At 40.3% G+C, this 19872-nt stretch overlaps 1 protein-coding gene across 1 annotated transcript in view; it reads right to left on the bottom strand.

Annotated features, from left to right (window-relative positions):
- Window positions 1-3440: 3440 nt before the first annotated feature.
- TXN (thioredoxin) overlaps window positions 3441-19872 on the bottom strand; it is a 19484-nt gene continuing 3052 nt past the window's right edge. Inside the window, exons 2-5 of the mRNA XM_027105237.1 lie at window positions 12264-12368; window positions 11761-11820; window positions 4196-4261; window positions 3441-3709 (exon numbers count right to left, since the gene is read on the bottom strand). Coding sequence (XP_026961038.1) covers window positions 3647-3709; window positions 4196-4261; window positions 11761-11820; window positions 12264-12368 — 294 coding nt within the window. The 3' untranslated portion in view covers window positions 3441-3646. The remainder of the gene's footprint in view (window positions 3710-4195; window positions 4262-11760; window positions 11821-12263; window positions 12369-19872) is intronic.

Genomic DNA, 19872 nt, shown 5'->3' with positions numbered 1-19872 from the left:
GTGGGATCCTCCCAGACCAGGGCTCGAACGCGTGTCCCCTGAATTAGCAGGCAGATTCTCAACCACTGCGCCACCACGGAAGCCCCAATTCCAGTCTTTTCAATCAATGGTTGTCCAGCAGTTGTGATTTTGGTGTGCCCATGAGAGGAGGTGAGCGAGGTCCTCCTATTCCTCCATCTTGTCTCCTGGAAGCTCCCCCCACCCATTCTTTCTTGACTACACAAAGAATTCCTTTTCAGGAATCCTTTTTCCCACAAAAGTGATCTCTATTTCTGTATCATTTCCATTTGCATGCTAGCAAACCCACTGTCTTATACAGAAAATGTCTATTATCTCTCAGCTCTACTTTAGAGAAAATTTTGCATGAGTTTTACAGACCCTGCTTCCCCGTCTTTACAATCTATTAATTTTTTTTAACTTGTAGTAATGCATGAGTACATTCTTGTTATGAAAAATCCAAACATTTATGGATAAAACTAAAACTCATCAATCTCTACCTACCCTCCTCTCCAGAAGTCACTGCTCTGGTTAGAAATGTTTCCTTCAAGATCTTCTCATGTTAATTTACACACAGATTTACCTACTGAGGTATCTAGCATGTCTTGTGTTTTACACAAATAAAATTGTACTGTTCTGTATTGTTCACATTCTGTAACTTTTTTCACTCAGTGACTTTGAAATTCTCCTATTTCAGTATTAATAACTCTTTATTCTTGTTGATGAAAAATTAATTTAAGAAAAATTAGAAAATTTTATTCCAGCTAAATTTGAGGATTATAACCTGGGAAGAGCATCTCAGAAAGCTCTGAGAACTCTTCCACCTGTTACAAGTCAAGACAGTTTATATATGTTTTTTGAGACAGAGGGCTGTACATTAAATGGTGCATTAATGACAGTTTACATAATCCAGATTTAAGTGCCATTGTGGTAGGTCATGTGACCCTTTACAAGATCAAGAAGAAATATTATCTTTTAAGAAGTTGTCTTATTCATGCTAGGTGAATGTTGCTGTTTACGGTTGAGCAGGTATTCCTGCTGATGGGGGAGGTTTGGTCAATGCATCATGTGGATACACAATGCACAGTGAGGAGAGAGGGGAGGCCAAAGGGCAGAGAAGAACTTTTATGTTTAGATTTTTCTTGTCTTGCCATAAATATGAATTTTATTTCAAATTCTATATTACCTAGAAAGGATTTATCATATTGGATTCAACTATTTCTCTTGATGGGGATCCAATTTCGTGCTGCTATAAACAATGCTGTCACAATCATCCTTGGATTTTTCTTTCCAAATGATACTTTGTTTAGGATGGATATAAAAAGTGTGATTTCTGGGTCATTTCTGATCACTGACTCTTCAGTTCTCACCAACCTGGCTTCCATCCCTATCCTTCCATAAGAATTTTGTCACAATCACTCTCCATTTTGTTTTCCTGTCATCTTTCTTAGGCTCAAAACAGCATTTGATAGTTGACACACCTTCCTTTTTGAAACGTTTTTTTTTGCTTTTGGGATAAAACCCTCTTGGTCTTCCTCCTTCCCCTCTGGCTTCCATTATGTCTCTTTTGTTGGTTCCCGCTCTACTTGGTCTCTAAATGTTGGGAGCTCATCAAGCTGTCTGGAGCCCTCTTTACTCTGGATTCTCTTCCTGGGTGATCTCACACATTTAAGAGCCATCTACATTACATCTTTCAAATTCCTATTCCAGTCCAGGATAGTACCCAACAGCCTGCATAACATCATCTTAAATGTACACCACCAAAGCATGTCTTAACATGTCCCAAGAGAACCTGCCCCCTCCCCCGCAATTCCTTAGCTTACTCATTACATGGCACCCCAACCACCCATTTGCTCAAGTCAAAAACCTGGTACTTACTCTAGAATCCTACTCCTAGACGTCCCTCGGATTTTCTTTCCTAAATGTTGAGTCCATACTCACTTTGTTCCCTCTCTCCCACCATCAACCAATCACAGGCATCATCATCTCTGGCCTAGGTAAATGCCAAAGCTTAAATGATTTTCTGGTTCTTTGCCTCCTTCTCCAACCCATTTTCAATACAGCTGCCAAAATGAACTCTTAATATCTAAGCATGTTACCTCAGGCTTACCTTTCAACGTCTTTCTTCCCTTTGCACCTAGAACAAGCCTTGGATGACTGGGTGCTGCCACTGTCTGCCTCTATTTCATGCATCTCTGCTGGGTCTATAATGTACCAAGTTCTCTGACTCAGGGTCTTGCTGCATGCTGTTCTCTCTGCTGGGAAGTAGAGTGCCTGGCTCTTTGCTGGCCAGTCTTTTTTCACCATCAGGTCTCAGCTTAGTCTCCTGTCAGAACCATTCCATCCCAAGCAGGTCCCCCTATTAGTCTCAATTACTGTGCCCATTTGTTTTGGCCTCATAGTATATTCCACAGTCTGTTATTCATTAGTTTGCCTCCCTTTCTAGAATGTAAGCTCTATGAGAAGGGTGTCCTATTCACAGCTATATCCCTAGCCTAGCACAGTGCCTGGCACATAATAAGCATTCAATTAATATTTTGAACGTTCATCTAAGTTCAGTATCCTGATTTTCAGATGAGGAAAGAAACCCAGCTAAGGGCCCATCATTTTACCTAGTTATTACATTGTTACACTGAGCAGCAGTGTAATAGTTGAGCATGCACTCAGGCTCCAGACTCACTTGGTTTGAATCTCGTATCCTTCACTGACTAGTGTGATGCTAGGGATATTACTTAACCTTTTTGCCTGTTTCCTCACTGGGAAGTGGGGATTACAGTGCCTACTTCATAGGATTGTTGCAAAGATTAAATTAATAGAAGGATGGTGAGGAGCATATGATTTAATTCTGATTTTTTACTGTACAAATTTAAAAACTATTTCTGCAAGCATTCCTCCAGCCCTTTGGGTCTAGAACACAAGAAACAACGTTCTTTGAATGAAATTAACAGTAACGTCCACACTCTTTACTGCTTAGGTTGGAACTTCTATCTAGCATATAAAACCAGTTTATTAGATACTTGAGAGAATCAAATTCCCACAGTAACGTTTGCGGGAACTCCCTTGTGAGCCACCTATGAAGAATTCCTAACAGATAATAGAACTCCTTTACCATTAGCAAAATTGGCACCTCACTGTAACCTTTGGGACAGGAATCTGAAACCAGAGATAAACAATTCCTTCATGGGCAGACATCAATTTTGGTCATGAGGACCATTCAGAGAGCATAGGAGATCTGCTTGCTAGAACAAAAAATAATACTTTCTCTGTGCATACGGTCAAAAATAATAACAGAATTTTAACATATTACTCTATTATCTGTGCATTGCCTCCAACAAGATTTTCCTAGAAGTACATGAAAAATCTTCAATCATCATCAGTGGCCTACAAGGTTTAAAAAAAAAAAAAAGTGATCAAGAACATATGAAAATAACTAGGACATTAAATATCATCAAATGGCCAGTTTTCATTTATTTTGAAAACTATGCAAAGACACCAGACAGTTTTAAAAAGGGTACAGTTAATATTTTATTGTCACTTATCAGATGGCAGTTAGGTATATAGTCTTCATACTTGATCCTTCCTTTTTGTAAATAAAAAAAATTACAAGTTTTAAACAGCCAAAGGCTGGTCATGTCTTCAGAAAACATGATTAGATTAATTCATTAATGGTGGCTTCAAGTTTTTCCTTATTAGCTCCAGAAAATTCACCCACCTGTTGAGAGAATATTGAATTGCCGTTAGATGTAGCATTGCATCCCTATTTTGTATATCAGATATGACCACAGAATGGGCCTGGGGAGGAGAGGAAGTTAAGTATAAGCTTATTTAATACATCCATGGATAACACCCAGTTCTTTAAAGTTAAAAACAAACAAAAACAAAAACCCCTCAAAAGTCAAGACTCAGTTTTTTTACACAAATACCTCTGAACAAAGATAAATGCACTGTGATATAAATATGAAGCACCAATCCCAGGGATTAATCACCAAATCCCTGTGATTTTAGTTTTAGCAAAGATCAATTATCAATGAGATGTCACATTATGTACTTAATGAAGAATGACATATTTAAATATTCTTAAAAGGAAAAAACAGGGATGTGCTTCCCAATGTAAAGGGTAAGTCACTTCAGTTTCTTCTTTTATATGTCATGCTTTCCTATTACCCAGCTGGTTTTCTTCAAGGTCAGATGTACCTACCTTCTGTCCCTTTTTAAAAAACTGGAAGGTTGGCATGCATTTGACTTCACACTCTGAAGCAACATCCTGGGGGGAAGGGAGGTGTAGAAAGAAGATAAAAATAAGACCATGAGGAGTGCTGAGCTCTGGTACCTGTGATCTAAAACCAGATTCTTTTTCCTGTTATTTACCCAGAACTCAGTGCCAATTTTTATATGCTTAAACAAGGACTACAATGGCAGCACAAAAGCCAAATTGGTTATATTCTCAATTAAAATTGTAATTAATACGTACTCCCATCTTTGAGAGATACTAGAATCAGATACTATACAGTGACTCAAATTGTTTAATCGAATTATTCCCAGTTGTACTGGAGTGAGGTACATAGATGATGATCATAAAGGCGAAAGTTTAGAGTTAGGGAGAGGAACAACTTAAAGTCATGGTGATCTACAGGGACAGCTCCACACTGGTTTTTCTGTTATTGTTTTATAACCCCTACCTCTCAACACCTTGTTCACACCAGGTTTGGCAGGGGGAATGCCATGAAAAGGGTTTGGTTTGGACAAGAGTTTCAAGTGAACAGGTGCATTAGGGATCAAATACATCAGCTTGGCACTGCAAAGAGGATCAGGAGAGAAGTGAGGAAAGAACCACACAGCCCTAACTAAGCAGCAAAAGCTGCGGAGGACACCAACCACGGAGGCAGAACTCTGAGAAGCAGACCACGGAGACCAAAGAACTTTCACAGGAAGGAAGGAAGGTCAGCTAAAAACACCGTGGTGACTTCCAGTTGGGGATTCAGGAGTAAGGGGCATGGGAATTAAAAATGGAGTGGTCCTAGGACTTCCCTGGCAGTCCAGTGGTTAAGACTTCGAGCTTCCACTGCAGGGGGCGTGGGTTCGATCCCTGGTTGGGGAACTAAGATCCCATAGGCCAGGCTGCATGCCTCCCCCCCTCAAAAAAAAAGGAGCAGTTCCTAGACTGAGCCACCAGTCAATGGTAGCACACCAGCCTAACTTCACCTGTTCCTCTGACGGGCAGAAAAGTGTGGTTTTACGTCTTTATGAAATTGCACGTGTCCTGTTGCCAGTTTGGGCAGGAAGGGGGGTGGACGCTGCTGTTTCCAGATAACCTTTACTTTTTCTTTAAATGCTGGGCAACAAGAAGCACAAGGGCAGTAATGGCTGCAATAAAACGGCTAGTATGTACTGAATGTCTACTATATTCCAGGCACTAAGTACTCACTGAAAGCAACAGTCATAAGGAAATTCCCAAGAACCTGTGCTAAGACCATCCAAATGAAGATCCTAACATTTTAATTGTACCAATTTACAATTCCAGAAATTCCCTTGTAGTCTGAGAATCCAGGATGGAAAATGGGGTGGAGAGTTGACAGGAAGACGATGAGCTGCACATGTCAAGGTTCTGGACCTTGAGGATGAGTAATTGGGAAACCAGAAGATGACAAGGTAGAAGGGTAGAAGGACTGGTTTAGCTAAAAGGTTGGAAACTGGTTGTCTAGGGGGCTGAAGCTGGTCTAGATATGTTACTTGGTTCATGTAAATGCTTAAAAAAAAAAAAAATCTCTGAATTGCTTGAAGATTTGGAAACACTGGGCTGGCCCCTCCCAGCACTCGGAGAGCAGCAGTTTACTGCAGTCCCTTCCCTGTCTCTTCCTGACACTTGGAAGCCACCAGTTGGATACCATCTTTCATGCAAGCAGCTGGCGGAAGCCTCAAAAGAGGTGGGTGTTAGTTTTGTTTTTATAGTACCCACAGTGGAAGGGCTGTGGTCTGGAAAGTGTGAGCCACCCTTTCCGCCACTTCTAATCATAGAAACGTACAGGGGATGCAACTGACCTGCATCACATATAAAAGCATGCAAAACAGGACCTGGAGATAAGTAAGGAAGAAGGAGTACGAGGACCTTGAGCTCACCTCCTCTCTCGAGCACACCAACATCACAACTCATTGTTAGACAACCATTGACAAAGACTGGAACCTATCAAAAAAGGTACTCCACATCCAAAGACAACAGAACCTGGATACTGATCACAACCTTCAGATGAAAACGCTAATCCCAAAGCCTTATCAGCAGAAAATACAGGGTCCCAATCAATGGAAATGATAGTCTAATTGCCGTTCTCAGATTCTGGATGCCTTATACCTCTCCTAGCCAGAGCTTAGCATTCCCGCATTGGTACGACTGCCTAACTTACAATAAAATAAAACAAAAAACTAGAAACAAGATAAATGCTCAGAAGTGGTGTCAATGCTTTGAGAAAGACTTGAAATGTGTTGTAAGTCATGTTCACACGTTTTACGTCTTAAAATTGCAGTCAAGGGCTTCCCTGGTGGTGCAGTGGTTAAGAATCCGCCTGCCAATGCAGGGGACATGGGTTCAAGCCCTGGTCCGGGAAGATCCCACATGCCGTGGAGCAACTAAGCCCGTGCGCCACAACTACTGAGCCTGTGCTCTAGATCCCGTGCACCTAGAGCCCGTGCTCCGCAACAAGAGAAGCCACTGCAACGAGAAGCCCGCGCACCACAACGAAGAGTAGCCCCTGCTCGCTGCAACTAGAGAAAGCCCACGCGCAGCAACAAAGACCCAGCACAGCCCAAAAAAAAAAAAAAAAAAATTGCAATCAAGTCTTTACATGGTAAATTTTTAAAGCATTAAGAATTCTCTCTCATTAGGTAAGAAAGTGATTTTTTTTTTTTAAAGGTGATGCAGGATTCTGTACCATAATTGAATCCACCACACTGGGCTTTTAGGTTACGCACATTCTTGTGAATAAATTCAGACGCGTCCCAGGGCAAAAAACCTTAAAGTTGCTCAGTTTAAGAAGATCATTTTCAATTTTACTTATTTAGATAAGTATAATCTCACCTTTCTATGGTCCGAAAGCTGTCACTGTATGGATGGATCATTTTAACTCATCTGCTGGTCGACAATGTAAAAGGCTCCGATTTTGCCTAAGCATCTCTACACGATGGTTCAATCCCCACCCATGAAAGTAAGCATTGCTAAGGGAATGAAAATATTCACTTTAAAGGCTCTAGACACACATGATTAAACCACCTCCCAATTTGAATGTGTCAGTTTATCAGTACGTATCATGATTTCTGACATCCAGTTTAAGACTTTTCATGTAACAGGATCCATCTGCCCTTCCCTACGCCAGTCACTGAAAGCATGTGCTCTGTTGGATTTAGGAGACTCCAGTTCTGTGAGTGAACTGTTCAGGCCCATTTCTGCAATGGCCACAGAGAAAAACGGTTAATCAAATTCTTAAGAATATAAGAACTGGGGCAGTTAATGTGCTTGACAGTGTATCACTTCTACGTGTTCAGTATTTTCTAGAATTTTCTAGAATTTATGTTTGGCTTTCTTCTAGGTTGTATCTGGGGGTAAAGAATGAGGTAGAGATGCAACATCTTAACCCCAAATGGTTAACTGTTAATACATGGTTTAATAGATTCGATTCTTCTTTTTTGGACTTTTTAGTCTTGTCCATGGATCTACATACCTACTCTGATTACAAGACCACACGGTTTTAATTATTGCTGCTAATGTACTTTATGGGGCCTGCCCCTTCCCATCCTCTATGACTTCCCTCCTAATTAGTTTTTTTAAATACTTTCCAGGATTTTCCTGACTACTTTATTTCAGAATGTCATGATCAATTTCCCAAAAATGTTGGATGAATCTAAGAGTACTAACTAGCATTTTAATAATACTGAGTCAACATCCTGGAAGACAGTATATACCTATCTAGTAAAATCTTTTATGGACCTCAGTAAAGGTTAGTAGTTCTATAACTAATATTTGATCTCTACTGCCTCTGTTACTTTTTTTCTTTTGTTTTCTATTACTTGTTCTATAGACCAATTGGCCCACTCCTGTAGTGATTTGAAAGGCATACACACTTAAAAATTAAGTAGTTACCTTTGAGGTTTTAAAAACATTCTTGATCTCAAGTTTATCACTTCCCTCATTTAAAAACAAAGCTAGCCACTCTCTAGTGACAGACCCAGGTCCTGCCATTTATAAAAAAAAATAAACAATCTGGAACTTGTGTAGTCATATAAACACTGCCATAATCAGGATACAGAACTCTTCCCTCACTCCCATAAAACTTCCTCAGTAGCTTCTCTGTGGTCAAATACTCCCCCCTTAGCCCCCACCCCCACTCTGTTCTCCATCCCTATAGTTTTAGCCCATCTCAGATTTTTATTAGTTTTTATTAGTAAGTGTTAACGAGGCTACATTTTACCTTATTAACTTTTGTTTCATTGGTTTCTAGCTCAGCACTCTGTATAGCCAAAATAACTTTAAATCTGCTGTTGTCACCTGTTATTAACTCATTGCTGGCTGTTCTCATAACGGAAACACATGGCATCCTAAAAGGTTGCAAAACTATCAGGCCTAAGTTACTTTGTTTCTTTTGAGCTTATAAGTATCATACTCTGTAGAGTTGGGAGTAGAGTCTGCTGTTAAGGAAATAAGATCAGTCTATCATTTTCAAAAGTAGTATTCACACTTCGCTATGCATACAGAGTTGTTTTGTGTGTGTACCACATTATATGTCCATGCCTCCTAACTGTCCATTTGAATCTATTACACCTAAAAGCTCATCTCTTCCAGCCCAAGTGTTCAGAGATTTTTCTATTAAAACTAGGTGTTGTTTGCCCCAAAGATACTATAAACATTAAGTACCCTGAGTCTGCATGGACAGGAATTATCTGCATAAAAAATATAAAAACAAATTCAGTCCTAAAATATTCCATCTATTTTAATGATATGATCTAATACTCAAAATAATGAATTGATGTCATTTTTATCCCTCATCTGATTCTTTTCGAGCCAAAATCAGGGGATGGTTTTATCTACAGCGTTCCAAAGCAACAAAAAGAAGATCCACTCATGTAATTCATAAATTCCATGGGGGAAAAACAACTCATAGATTGATAATGAACTCCTTTTTGTTTGAATCACCTGCCTTGCTAACTCTGCTGAATGGCCAGGTAAGTAGGAACTGACAGACTATTGCTATGCGTATGGGGTGACCAAAGGGTTCTGGAATTCAATTTTTAATGCCGCAAAAAGTTGATGAGGCTATTTAGATGGTGTAATAGTTGTCATTAAGAGTATTAAAAAAACCACACACACACAAAAAATCATATGTTGCTCAAAGTGAAAGGTCCCCAACTTATGAGAAGGTCACTTCAAGGTCTAGAGGTCTACATACTTTTAGAGTGATGATGAGGATGACAACCACGTCTAAAGGAGGGGCTGTCATATTGAAGTCTGGGCCTGCTCTGCACACCTACTTCCCAAAGGTTTTGGATTGAGGCAGAAAGCATTGGTCCTGGCCCCAGCACCATACAGGGGCCAAATCCACAGGCTCTGCCTCAATCGACCTTTTTGTTTTGTTTTGTTTTGTTTTTTTGCGGTATGCGGGCCTCTCACTGTTGTGGCCTCTCCTGTTGCGGAGCACAGGCTCCGGATGCGCAGGCTCAGCGGCCATGGCTCACGGGCCCAGCCGCTCCGTGGCATGTGGGATCTTCCTGGACCAGGGCACGAACCCGTGTCCCCTACATCGGCAGGTGGACTCTCAACCACTGCGCCATCAGGGAAGCCCTCAATCGACCTTTTACCCTTCTGTGTTGCAGTCCCATTATCTGTTCAGGGGGGATGCTGATAAAAATAGTTCTCATGGTCACTGCCTGGATGAAATGATACAACGTAGGCAGAGGGCTTAGTGCAGCCTCTAGCATATGTTAGTATTTCCAAATAAAAATGTATTCACTTGCTGTCTGGTAGGGTCAGTACCAGTTTCTTTAGTCCCTTCCAGGTGCCATTTTCACCTGGCTAAGGTGACGAGATTTAAAAAAATAAGTTAGGTTAAAATAGGGAGCAAGAGTTTTTTCACAAACACATGCTGTCTACTCTTATTTAAAACAAAAACCCAGGGCTTCCCTGGTGGCGCGGTGGTTGGGAGTCTGCCTGCCGATGCAGGGAACGCAGGTTCGTGCCCCGGTCTGGGAAGACCCCACATGCTGCGGAGCGGCTGGGCCCGTGAGCCATGGCCACTGAGCCTGTGTGTCCGGAGCCTGCGCTCCGCAACAGGAGAGGCCACAACCGTGAGAGGCCCGCGTACTGCAAAAAACGAAAACAAAAACCCAGGACACATCAGAATAACTTTACTTGACAACCATACCAACTCATTCATTCTTCACCTACCACAGGTCAGACAGGTGTGCTGATAAAGAGGAAACAAAGGCGCATAAGACAGGGTCCCTGATCCCAAGAAACTGACAGACTAATGAAGGACAGACACAAAGATCATTACAGTAATAGCTAAGCTTACTGAATGCTTATCATGCGCCAGGCACTGCTCTAAGCACTTCCCAGGTCTTATCTCACACGATCCTGACAAGTGCCTTACATGCTGGATTAACGCTGCCATTTAACAGAGGCGCAACCTGAGGCACAGAACAGATAACTTCACCAAGCCCACAGCGCTAATAAGGGACACGATCCTCCCACTGGACAACCATCAATCCACGAAAAGGAGGGGCAGAGGACACCAGGGGGACACAGAGGAAGGGAACAAACCTAGTCTGGGCATAAAAGGGAGTAACTAAAGGAGAATTCCTCGAGAGGATGTGAAGCTTAAGTCAAGGAGCTTGTCCGGCAAGAAAGAAAGATGAGAAATGTGCTGGGAATAAGCAATGTGGTACTGGGAGGTGCCCACAGGCTTAGAAAATACTGCCATACGTTTCCCCACCCCGGCCCCACCCTTTTTATAGACCCTTCTGGACCTTTTGCAGGATTTCCATGTTTGCTCAATGAATAATCAACCTTACAAGGTTGGTGGGGGCAGGTATTAAGATCTGGTCGTAGAAGAACCAAGGTTCAAGGGGTACGAGAATGAGCCTAAAGCAGACGTCACTGGGCCAGGACTGGAAGCCAGATCGAGCACCTTTGTTGCCACTTCATACCCTAACCCACTCCTGCCCTGCTGGGGCTAAGCAAACCTGCCCACACACGTTTAAATCCCTGCTCTGCTGCTTACTAACTGTAACTCCACGGTCAACCTGGGCATGATGACAGGACAAAGGATTAAATGAATCCATACTTGTTACGCACAAAGAACAGTGCGCCTGGTTCCCAAGTGCTAAACGAGCATTTGTTAAATTAAACCAATCTTGAAATGTTCCCCCCAATTCTTCTCTCAGCTCTCTAATCAGGCATCGTGGTGTCTGGTCTCTTCAATTTCTGTTTGTCGAGCATCTCAGAATGTTAGGTAGATTACTTGGGCTTTTAGAATGACAGGTGACTAGTAAAGATGGGTAACAGATGCCTTAACCATTTTATTTTAGGATGTGATGTACTTAGCTCCTGACATCTAGGATTAAGCTCATAATTGGCATAATTACCTGTTCTTCTGAAATAAACTTTTTAACTAGGGTTGTAATTCTAGTGTTTTACTTATTCATGAGAACAAGCAATGTGTAATTCAGAGAAAAAGGCCAATGCAAAAAGCTCAACATTATTCCAAATTTCCAGCCACATACCTGACAGTCATCCACGTCTACTTCAAGGAACACTACGTTGGAATACTTTTCCGAGAGAGACTAGAAAATTAGAAAAAAAAATCCACAAAGATTTAGCAGTGGGTAATGGCAGCCAATACCCTGAAGCTTCTTAAATGGAAACTTAAAAGTAGGGACTAAAGATCCCAATATTTAGGGACAGGTAAGCATAAAAGACATTTTCCCTGAATCAAATTCTCCTTGGTATAAAATAATTTGAAACATCAACAACTCTGATTCCTGAACTTCAAACAGGGCCCATGTCTCACTGTGAAGAAAAAGCCACTTAAGCCAACCAAATTAACCTCTGAAAGTCGTCTTCAACAGGCTGTGTGTGTCAAACCTAAACTGTTATGCTATGATTTTTAGACCAAAGACCCGACAACAACAAAACCTCTAACTGTCCTTCTTTCCTAGCTTTGTGACCACCAACCCCAGACACACAAATAGTTTACAAAAGCAGACGGTGGCGAATAACTACTCACATGAAAGAAAGGCTTGATCATTTTGCAAGGCCCACACCACGTGGCTGAGAAGTCGACCACTACGAGTTTCTCTCCCGCACTGTTCAAGGCTTCCTGAAAAGCATACTAAGGGAAAGAGAAAAGCAGATGTTAGGTTACGTTTATTTCCAAAAGCCCTGATAAAATGCGACACAAAACACAATTTGGAGGTCCTGCTTTCAGGGCCTATCTATCTTTTTAATAAAAAAAGGAAAACAAAGCAAATAAACTGAGGAAATCCTACTGTGGTGTAATGTTATTTGATAAGGTGAAACAAGTAGGATGTATACAGTGTATCAATATTCATGTCTTCATAAATATAAAGAATTGGTTAATCCACATCCAAACTAAGTAAATAAAAGGAAAATAAAGACATTTGTATTACAAATGTTTCCACATCTGGACTTCCCTGGTGGCGCAGTGGTTAAGAATCCGCCTGCCAATGCAGGGGACACGGGTTCGAGCCCAGGTCTGGGAAGATCCCACATGCTGTGGAGCAACTAAGCCTGTGCGCCACAACTACTGAGCCTGCGTGCCACAACTACTGAAGCCCATGCGCCCAGAGCCCATGCTCTGCAACAAGAGAAGCCACCGCAATGAGAAGCCCGCACACCGCAATGAAGAGTGGCCCCGCTCGCCACAACTAGAGAAAGCCGGCGAGCAGCAACAAAGACACAACGCAGCCAAAAAAATATAAATACATAAAATAAATTTATAAAAAAAGAGTTTCCACATCAAATCTAGGTATAACATATGGTAGACATTCACTAAATGCTCATTGATCCAAGGAATCACACTTCAATTGAATAAGTCACAAAGGCACAGACTCTTGCAACTAAAACACCACAAGTTATTTTAAAAACTAAAACTTTTTGATTAAGCTAATATCGTCTATGGTAGAACATCCAAAAGGTAAAAAAAATAAATATCAAGGAAAAGAACCTTCTCCACACCCTTACACCCACTGTTGACATTAAGCATATGTCCTTATACTCTTTTTAGTGGAGTTTCCAGAATTGAGATCATACATACTATCGTTGATTTCTGCCTTCATTGTTGACCAAATGAAAGTTTTAGTCCCTTGTGAAGGGAATTTTCTTTGTTATTTTTCGTAAGCCATGCTTGTTGAATAAAATTCCACCAGTAGAAATGATCAAGAAATCCCTTACCACCAAACTCCCTGAATAATTTACCAATGGTTTTGATACTGTAACCCTAGCAACCTAACCTTCTAGTTAACAAGGGACGACTCTTTTTTAACCACAGTCAGCTGGTGCTGACCAAAACCAAGGCCATGAAGAGAAATCAAAACACAAACATCTATATCTGAAGTCTCGGTTTTCTTCACCGGGGGTGGGGGGGGGTGGGGGGGGGAAATGCCAGTCATATTGGTTTAATTAAAAACCAACACCACGCCCCCCCTCCTCTGAAAGCTAAGAATCAGATCAGATTTGGTCCAAGTAAAGAAGAAAGTAAATAATGCACCGTTAACGAAAAAGAACTAAAGTGAATTCCTCTGAAGTTACTGCTCTAGATTTCTACTTTCTGCCTCATGTTCATTGGGGAAAACAATTCACAAATGGTGCTTCCTGGAATGGGTAGGTCATGACTTCTGTACCCAGTTCAGTTATGCAGATACAAACCTGCATACAAATAAACACACCACACCTTTGGGCGTGGGGAGGCGTGTGTGTGTGTGTAGTGGAGGTGGCACACAGAGAGTAAGAAGTACAGAAATTATTTTCCCAAACCATCACCGATTTTTTCCAGATGAATTTCCTTCAAAGCCTTCCCTAATGTGATTTTTTTAGGTCAAACCAGCCATTCTTTACTGCAAGATCCAGGTAAGACAGGGAAATAAAGATTGACAACGTCTGGTCAGATGAATCCATGGTTTTGTAAACATGGTTGGCCCTCAGTAAATACAGGTGAGGTTACTCTCAACCTAGAATATTTTTCAGCAATAACTTCTGGCTTCACTGAACATGAGTCACAGAGCCAGGTACATGTAGGACTTCATGACAAGTTCTATTCTCTGGATACTAAAGTTTGCCTAAAACAGACATCAGTGTGAAAATCATTCAATACTATCTGACTAAGAAGCAAACCATAATTTCTAGCTCCCAGAAACTACCAGTGAGGATTGATAAAGGTCCCCATCACTAACACAAACATTCTGAAAACAAAACAATGTATTTGGGGCAGATAAATAAGAGCAGCACCTAGCATCTCTTTTCCTAAACACACCCATTCCAAAGGTAATCAACAGGCATAAGAGTGGTTTGTAAAAAAGCATTCAGCAAAGTGCCTGTGTGTTAAAGTTGGGAGTTCAAGAAAAGGCAGCAGGGACGTCCCTGGTGGCGCAGGGGTTAAGAATCCGCCTGCCAATGTAGGGTACACGGGTTCAAGCCCTGGTCCGGGAAAATCCCACGTGCCGAGAAGCAAATAAGCCCATGCGCCACAACTACTGAGCTTGCACTCTAGAGCCCGTGAGCCACAACTACTGAGCCCGAGTGCCACAACTACTGAAGCCTGCGTGCCTAGAGCCCGTGCTCTGCAACAAGAGAAGCCACTGCAATGAGAAGCCCATGCACCACAACGAAGAGTAGCCACTGCTCAACATAACTAGAGAAAGCCTGCGCACAGCAACAAAGACCCAACAGACAAAACTAATAAATAAATTAAAAATATGTATATATAAAATGAGTAACAATCCTGCAGCCTGTGGAACAAAAACCACATTCACAGAAAGACAGACAAAATGAAAAGGCAGAGGGCTATGTACCATATGAAGGAACAAGATAACACCCCAGAAAAACAACTAAATGAAGTGGAGATAGGCAACCTTCCAGAAAAAGAATTCAGAATGATGATAGTGAAGATGATCCAGGACCTCGGAAAAAGAATGAAGGCAAAGATGGAGAAGATGCAAGAAATGTTAAACAAAGACCTAGACAAATTAAAGAAGAAACAAACAGAGATGAACAAGACAATAACTGAAATGAAAACTACACTAGAAGGAGTCAATAGCAGAATAACTGAGGCAGAAGAACGAATAAGTGATCTGAAAGAGAGAATGGTGGAATTCACTGCCGCAGAACAGAATAAAGAAAAAAGAATGAAAAGAAATGAAGACAGCCTAAGAGACCTCTGGGACAACATTAAACGCAACAACATTCACATTATAGGGGTCCCAGAAGGAGAAGAGAGAGAGAAAGGACCAGAGAAAATATTTGAAGAGATTATAGTCAAAAACTTCCCTAACATGGGAAAGGAAATAGCCACCCAAGTCCAGGAAGCACAGCAAGTCCCATACAGGATAAACCCAAGGAGAAACATGCCGAGACACATAGTAATCAAATGGGCAAAAATTAAAGACAAAGAAAACTTATTGAAAGCAGCAAGGGAAAAACGATAAATAACATACAAGGGAACTCCCATAAGGTTAACAGCTGATTTCTCAGCAGAAACTCTACAAGCCAGAAGGGAGTGGCATGATATACTTAAAGAGATGAAAGGGAAGAACCTACAACCAAGATTACTCTACCCAGCAAGGATCTCATTCAGATTCTATGGAGAAATCAAAAGCTTTACAGACAAGCAAAAGCTAAGAGAATTCAGCACCACCAAACCAGCTCTACAGCAAATGCTAAAGGAACTTCTCTAAGTGGGAAACACAGGAGAAGAAAAGGACCTACAAAAACAAACCCAGAACAATTAAGAAAATGGTCACAGGAACATATATATCAATAATTACCTTAAACGTGAATGGATTAAATGCTCCAACCAAAAGACATAGGCTTGCTGAATAGATACAAAAACAAGACCCATATATATGCTGTCTACAAGAGACCCACTTCAGACCTAGGGACACATACAGAGACTGAAAGTGAGGGGATGGAAAAAGATATTCCATGCAAATGGAAATTAAAAGAAAGCTGGAGTAGCTATACTCATATCAGATAAAATAGACTTTAAAGTAAGGAATGTTACAAGAGACAAGGAAGGTCACTACATAATGATCAAGGGATCAATCCAAAAAGAAGATATAAAAATTACAAATATATATGCACCCAACATAGGAGCACCTCAATACATAAGGCAACTGCTAACAGCCATAAAAGGGGAAATCGACATTAACACAATAATAGTGGGGGATTTAACACCTCACTTACACCAATGGACTGATCATCCAAAATGAAAATAAATAAGGAAACAGAAGCTTTAAATGACACAATAGACCAGATAGATTTAACTGATATTTATAGGACATTCCATCCAAAAACAGCAGATTACACTTTTTTCTCAAGTGCGCATGGAACATTCTCCAGGACAGATCACACCTTGGGTCACAAATCAAGCCTCAGTAAATTTAAGAAAACTGAAATCATATCAAGCATCTTTGCTGACCACAACACTATGAGATTAGAAATGAATTACAGGGGAAAAAAACGTAAAAAACACAAACACGTGGAGGCTAAACACGTTACTAAATAACCAAGAGATCACTGAAGAAATCAAAGAGGAAATTAAAAAATACCTAGACACAAATGCCAATGAAAACACGACGATCCAAAACCTATGGGATGCAGCAACAGCAGTTCTAAGAGGGAAGTTTATAGCTATACAAGCCTACCTAAAGAAACAAGAAAAATCTCAAACAATCTAACCTTACACCTGAAGGAACTAGAGAAAGAACAAACAAAACCCAAAGTCAGCAGAAGGAAAGAAATCATAAAGATCAGAGCAGAAATAAATGAAATAGAAACAAAGAAAACAATAGCAAAGATCAATAAAACTAAAAGCTGGTTCTTTGAGAAGATAAACAAAATTGACAAACCATTAGCCAGACTCATCAAGAAAAAGAGGGAGAGGACTCAAATCAATAAAATTAGAAACGAAAAAGAAGAAGTTACAACAGACACCGCAGAAATACAAAGCATCTGAAGAGACTACTACAAGCAACTCTATGCCAATAAAATGGCCAACCTGGAAGAAATGGACGAATTCTTAGAAAGGTATAACCTTCCAAGACTGAACCAGGAAGATACAGAAAATATGAACAAACCAATCACAAGTAATGAAATTGAAACTGTGATTAAAAATCTTCCAACAAACAAAAGTCCAAGACCAGATGGCTTCACGGGTGAATTCTATCAAACATTTAGAGAAGAGCTAACACCCATCCTTCTCAAACTCTTCCAAAAAGTTGCGGAGGAAGGAACACTCCCAAACTCATTCTATGAGGCCATCATCACCCTGATACCAAAACCAGACAAAGATACTACAAAAAAAGAAAATTACAGACCAAATATCACTGATGAATATAGATGCAAAAATCCTCAACAAAATACTAGCAAACAGAATCCAACAACACATTAAAAGGATCATACACCATGATCAAGTGAGATTTATCCCAGGGATGCAAGGATTCTTCAATATATGTAAATCAATCAATTCGATACACCATATTAACAAATTGAAGAAGAAAAACCATATGATCATCTCAATAGATGCAGAAAAAGCTTTTGACAAAATTCAACACCCATTTATCATAAAAACTCTCCAGAAAGTGGGCATAGAGGGAACCTACCTCAACATAATAAAGGCCATATACGACAAACCCACAGCAAACATCATTCTCAATGGTGAAAAACTGAAAACATTTCCTCTAAGATCAGGAACAACACAAGGATGTCCACTCTCACCACTATTATTCAACATAGTTTTGGAAGTTTTAGCCACAGCAATCAGAGAAGAAAAAGAAATAAAAGGAATACAAATTGGAAAAGAAGAAGTAAAACTGTCACTATTTGCAGATGACATGGTACTATATAGAGAGAGAATTCTAAAAATGCCACCAGAAAACTACTAGAGCTAATCAATGAATTTGGTAAAGTTGCAGGATACAAAATTAATGCACAGAAATCCCTTGCATTCCTATACACTAATGATGAAAAATCTAAAAGAGAAATTAAGGAAACACTCCCATTTACCATAGCAACAAAAAGAATAAAATACCTAGGAATAAACCTATCTAAGGAGACAAAAGACCTGTATGCGGAAAACTATAAGACACTGATGAAAGAAATTAAAGATGATACCAAGAGATGGAGAGATATACCATGTTCTTGGATTGGAAGAATCAACATTGTGAAAATGACGATACTGCCCAAAGCAATCTACAGATTGAATGCAATCCCTATCAAATTACCAATGGCATTTTTTACGGAACTAGAACAAAAAATCTTAAAATCTGTATGGAGACACAGAAGACCCCAAATAGCCAAAGCAGTCTTGAGGGAATAAAACGGAGCTGAAGGAATCAGACTCCTGACTTCAGACTATACTACAAAGCTACAGTAATCAAGACAATATGGTACTGACACAAAAACAGGAACATAGATGAATGGAACAAGATAGAAAGCCCAGAGATAAACCCATGCACCTATGGTCAACTAATCTATGACAAAGGAGGCAAGGATATACAATGGAGAAAAGACAGTCTCTTCAATAAGTGGTGCTGGAAAAACTGGACAGCTACATGTAAAAGAAGGAAATTAGAACATTCCCTACACCATACACAAAAATAAACTCAAAATGGATTCGAGACCTAAATGTAAGACTGGACACTATAAAACTCTTAGAGGAAAACATAGGAAGAACACTCTTTGATATAAATCACAGCAAGATGTTTTTTGATCCACCTCCTAGAGTAATGGGAATAAAAACAAAAATCAACAAATGGGACCTAATGAAACTTAAAAGCTTTTGCACAGCAAAGGAAACCATAAACAAGACGAAAAGACAACCCTCAGAATGGGAGAAAGTATTTGCAAACGAATCAATGGACAAAGGATTAATCTCCAAAATATATAAACAGCTCATGCAGCTCAATATTAAAGAAACAAACAACCCAATCCAAAAATGGGCAAAAGACGTAAACAGACATTTCTCCAAAGAAGATATACAGATGGCCAAGAAGCACATAAAAAGCTGCTCAACATCACTAATTATTAGAGAAATGCAAATCAAAATGACAATGAGGTATCACCTCACACCAGTTAGAATGGGCATCATCAGAAAATCTACAAACAACAAATGCTGGAGAGGGTGTGGAGAAAAGGGAACCCCTTGCACAGTTGGTGGGAATGTAAACTGATACAGCCACTATGGAGAACAGTATGGAGGTTCCTAAGAAACTAAAAACAGAATTACCATAGGATCCAGCAATCCCACTACTGGGCATATACCCAGAGAAGACCATAATTCAAAAAGACACATGCACTCCAATGTTCATTGCAGCACTATTTACAATAGCCAGGTCATGGAAGCAACCTAAATGCCCATCGAAATTGAGTCATTTGCTGAGACATGGATGGATCTAGAGACTGTCATACAGAGTGAAGTAAGTCAGAAAGAGAAAAACAAATATCGTACATTAACGCATGTATGTGGAACCTAGAAAAATGGTACAGATGAACCGGTTTGCAGGGCAGAAGTTGAGACACAGATGTAGGGAACAAATGTATGGACACCAAGGGGGGGAAACCGCAGGGGGATGGGGATTGTGGTGTGCTGAATTGGGCGA

This window comes from Aethalodelphis obliquidens, unplaced genomic scaffold (genome assembly GCF_003676395.1).
Source record: "Aethalodelphis obliquidens isolate GAN/ISIS:26980383/991018 unplaced genomic scaffold, ASM367639v1 scaffold7, whole genome shotgun sequence".
In the NCBI taxonomy this organism is placed as follows: domain Eukaryota; kingdom Metazoa; phylum Chordata; class Mammalia; order Artiodactyla; family Delphinidae; genus Aethalodelphis; species Aethalodelphis obliquidens.
The sequence above is the reverse complement of the archived record's forward strand: the minus strand, read 5'-3'. Positions and strand labels throughout refer to the sequence as shown.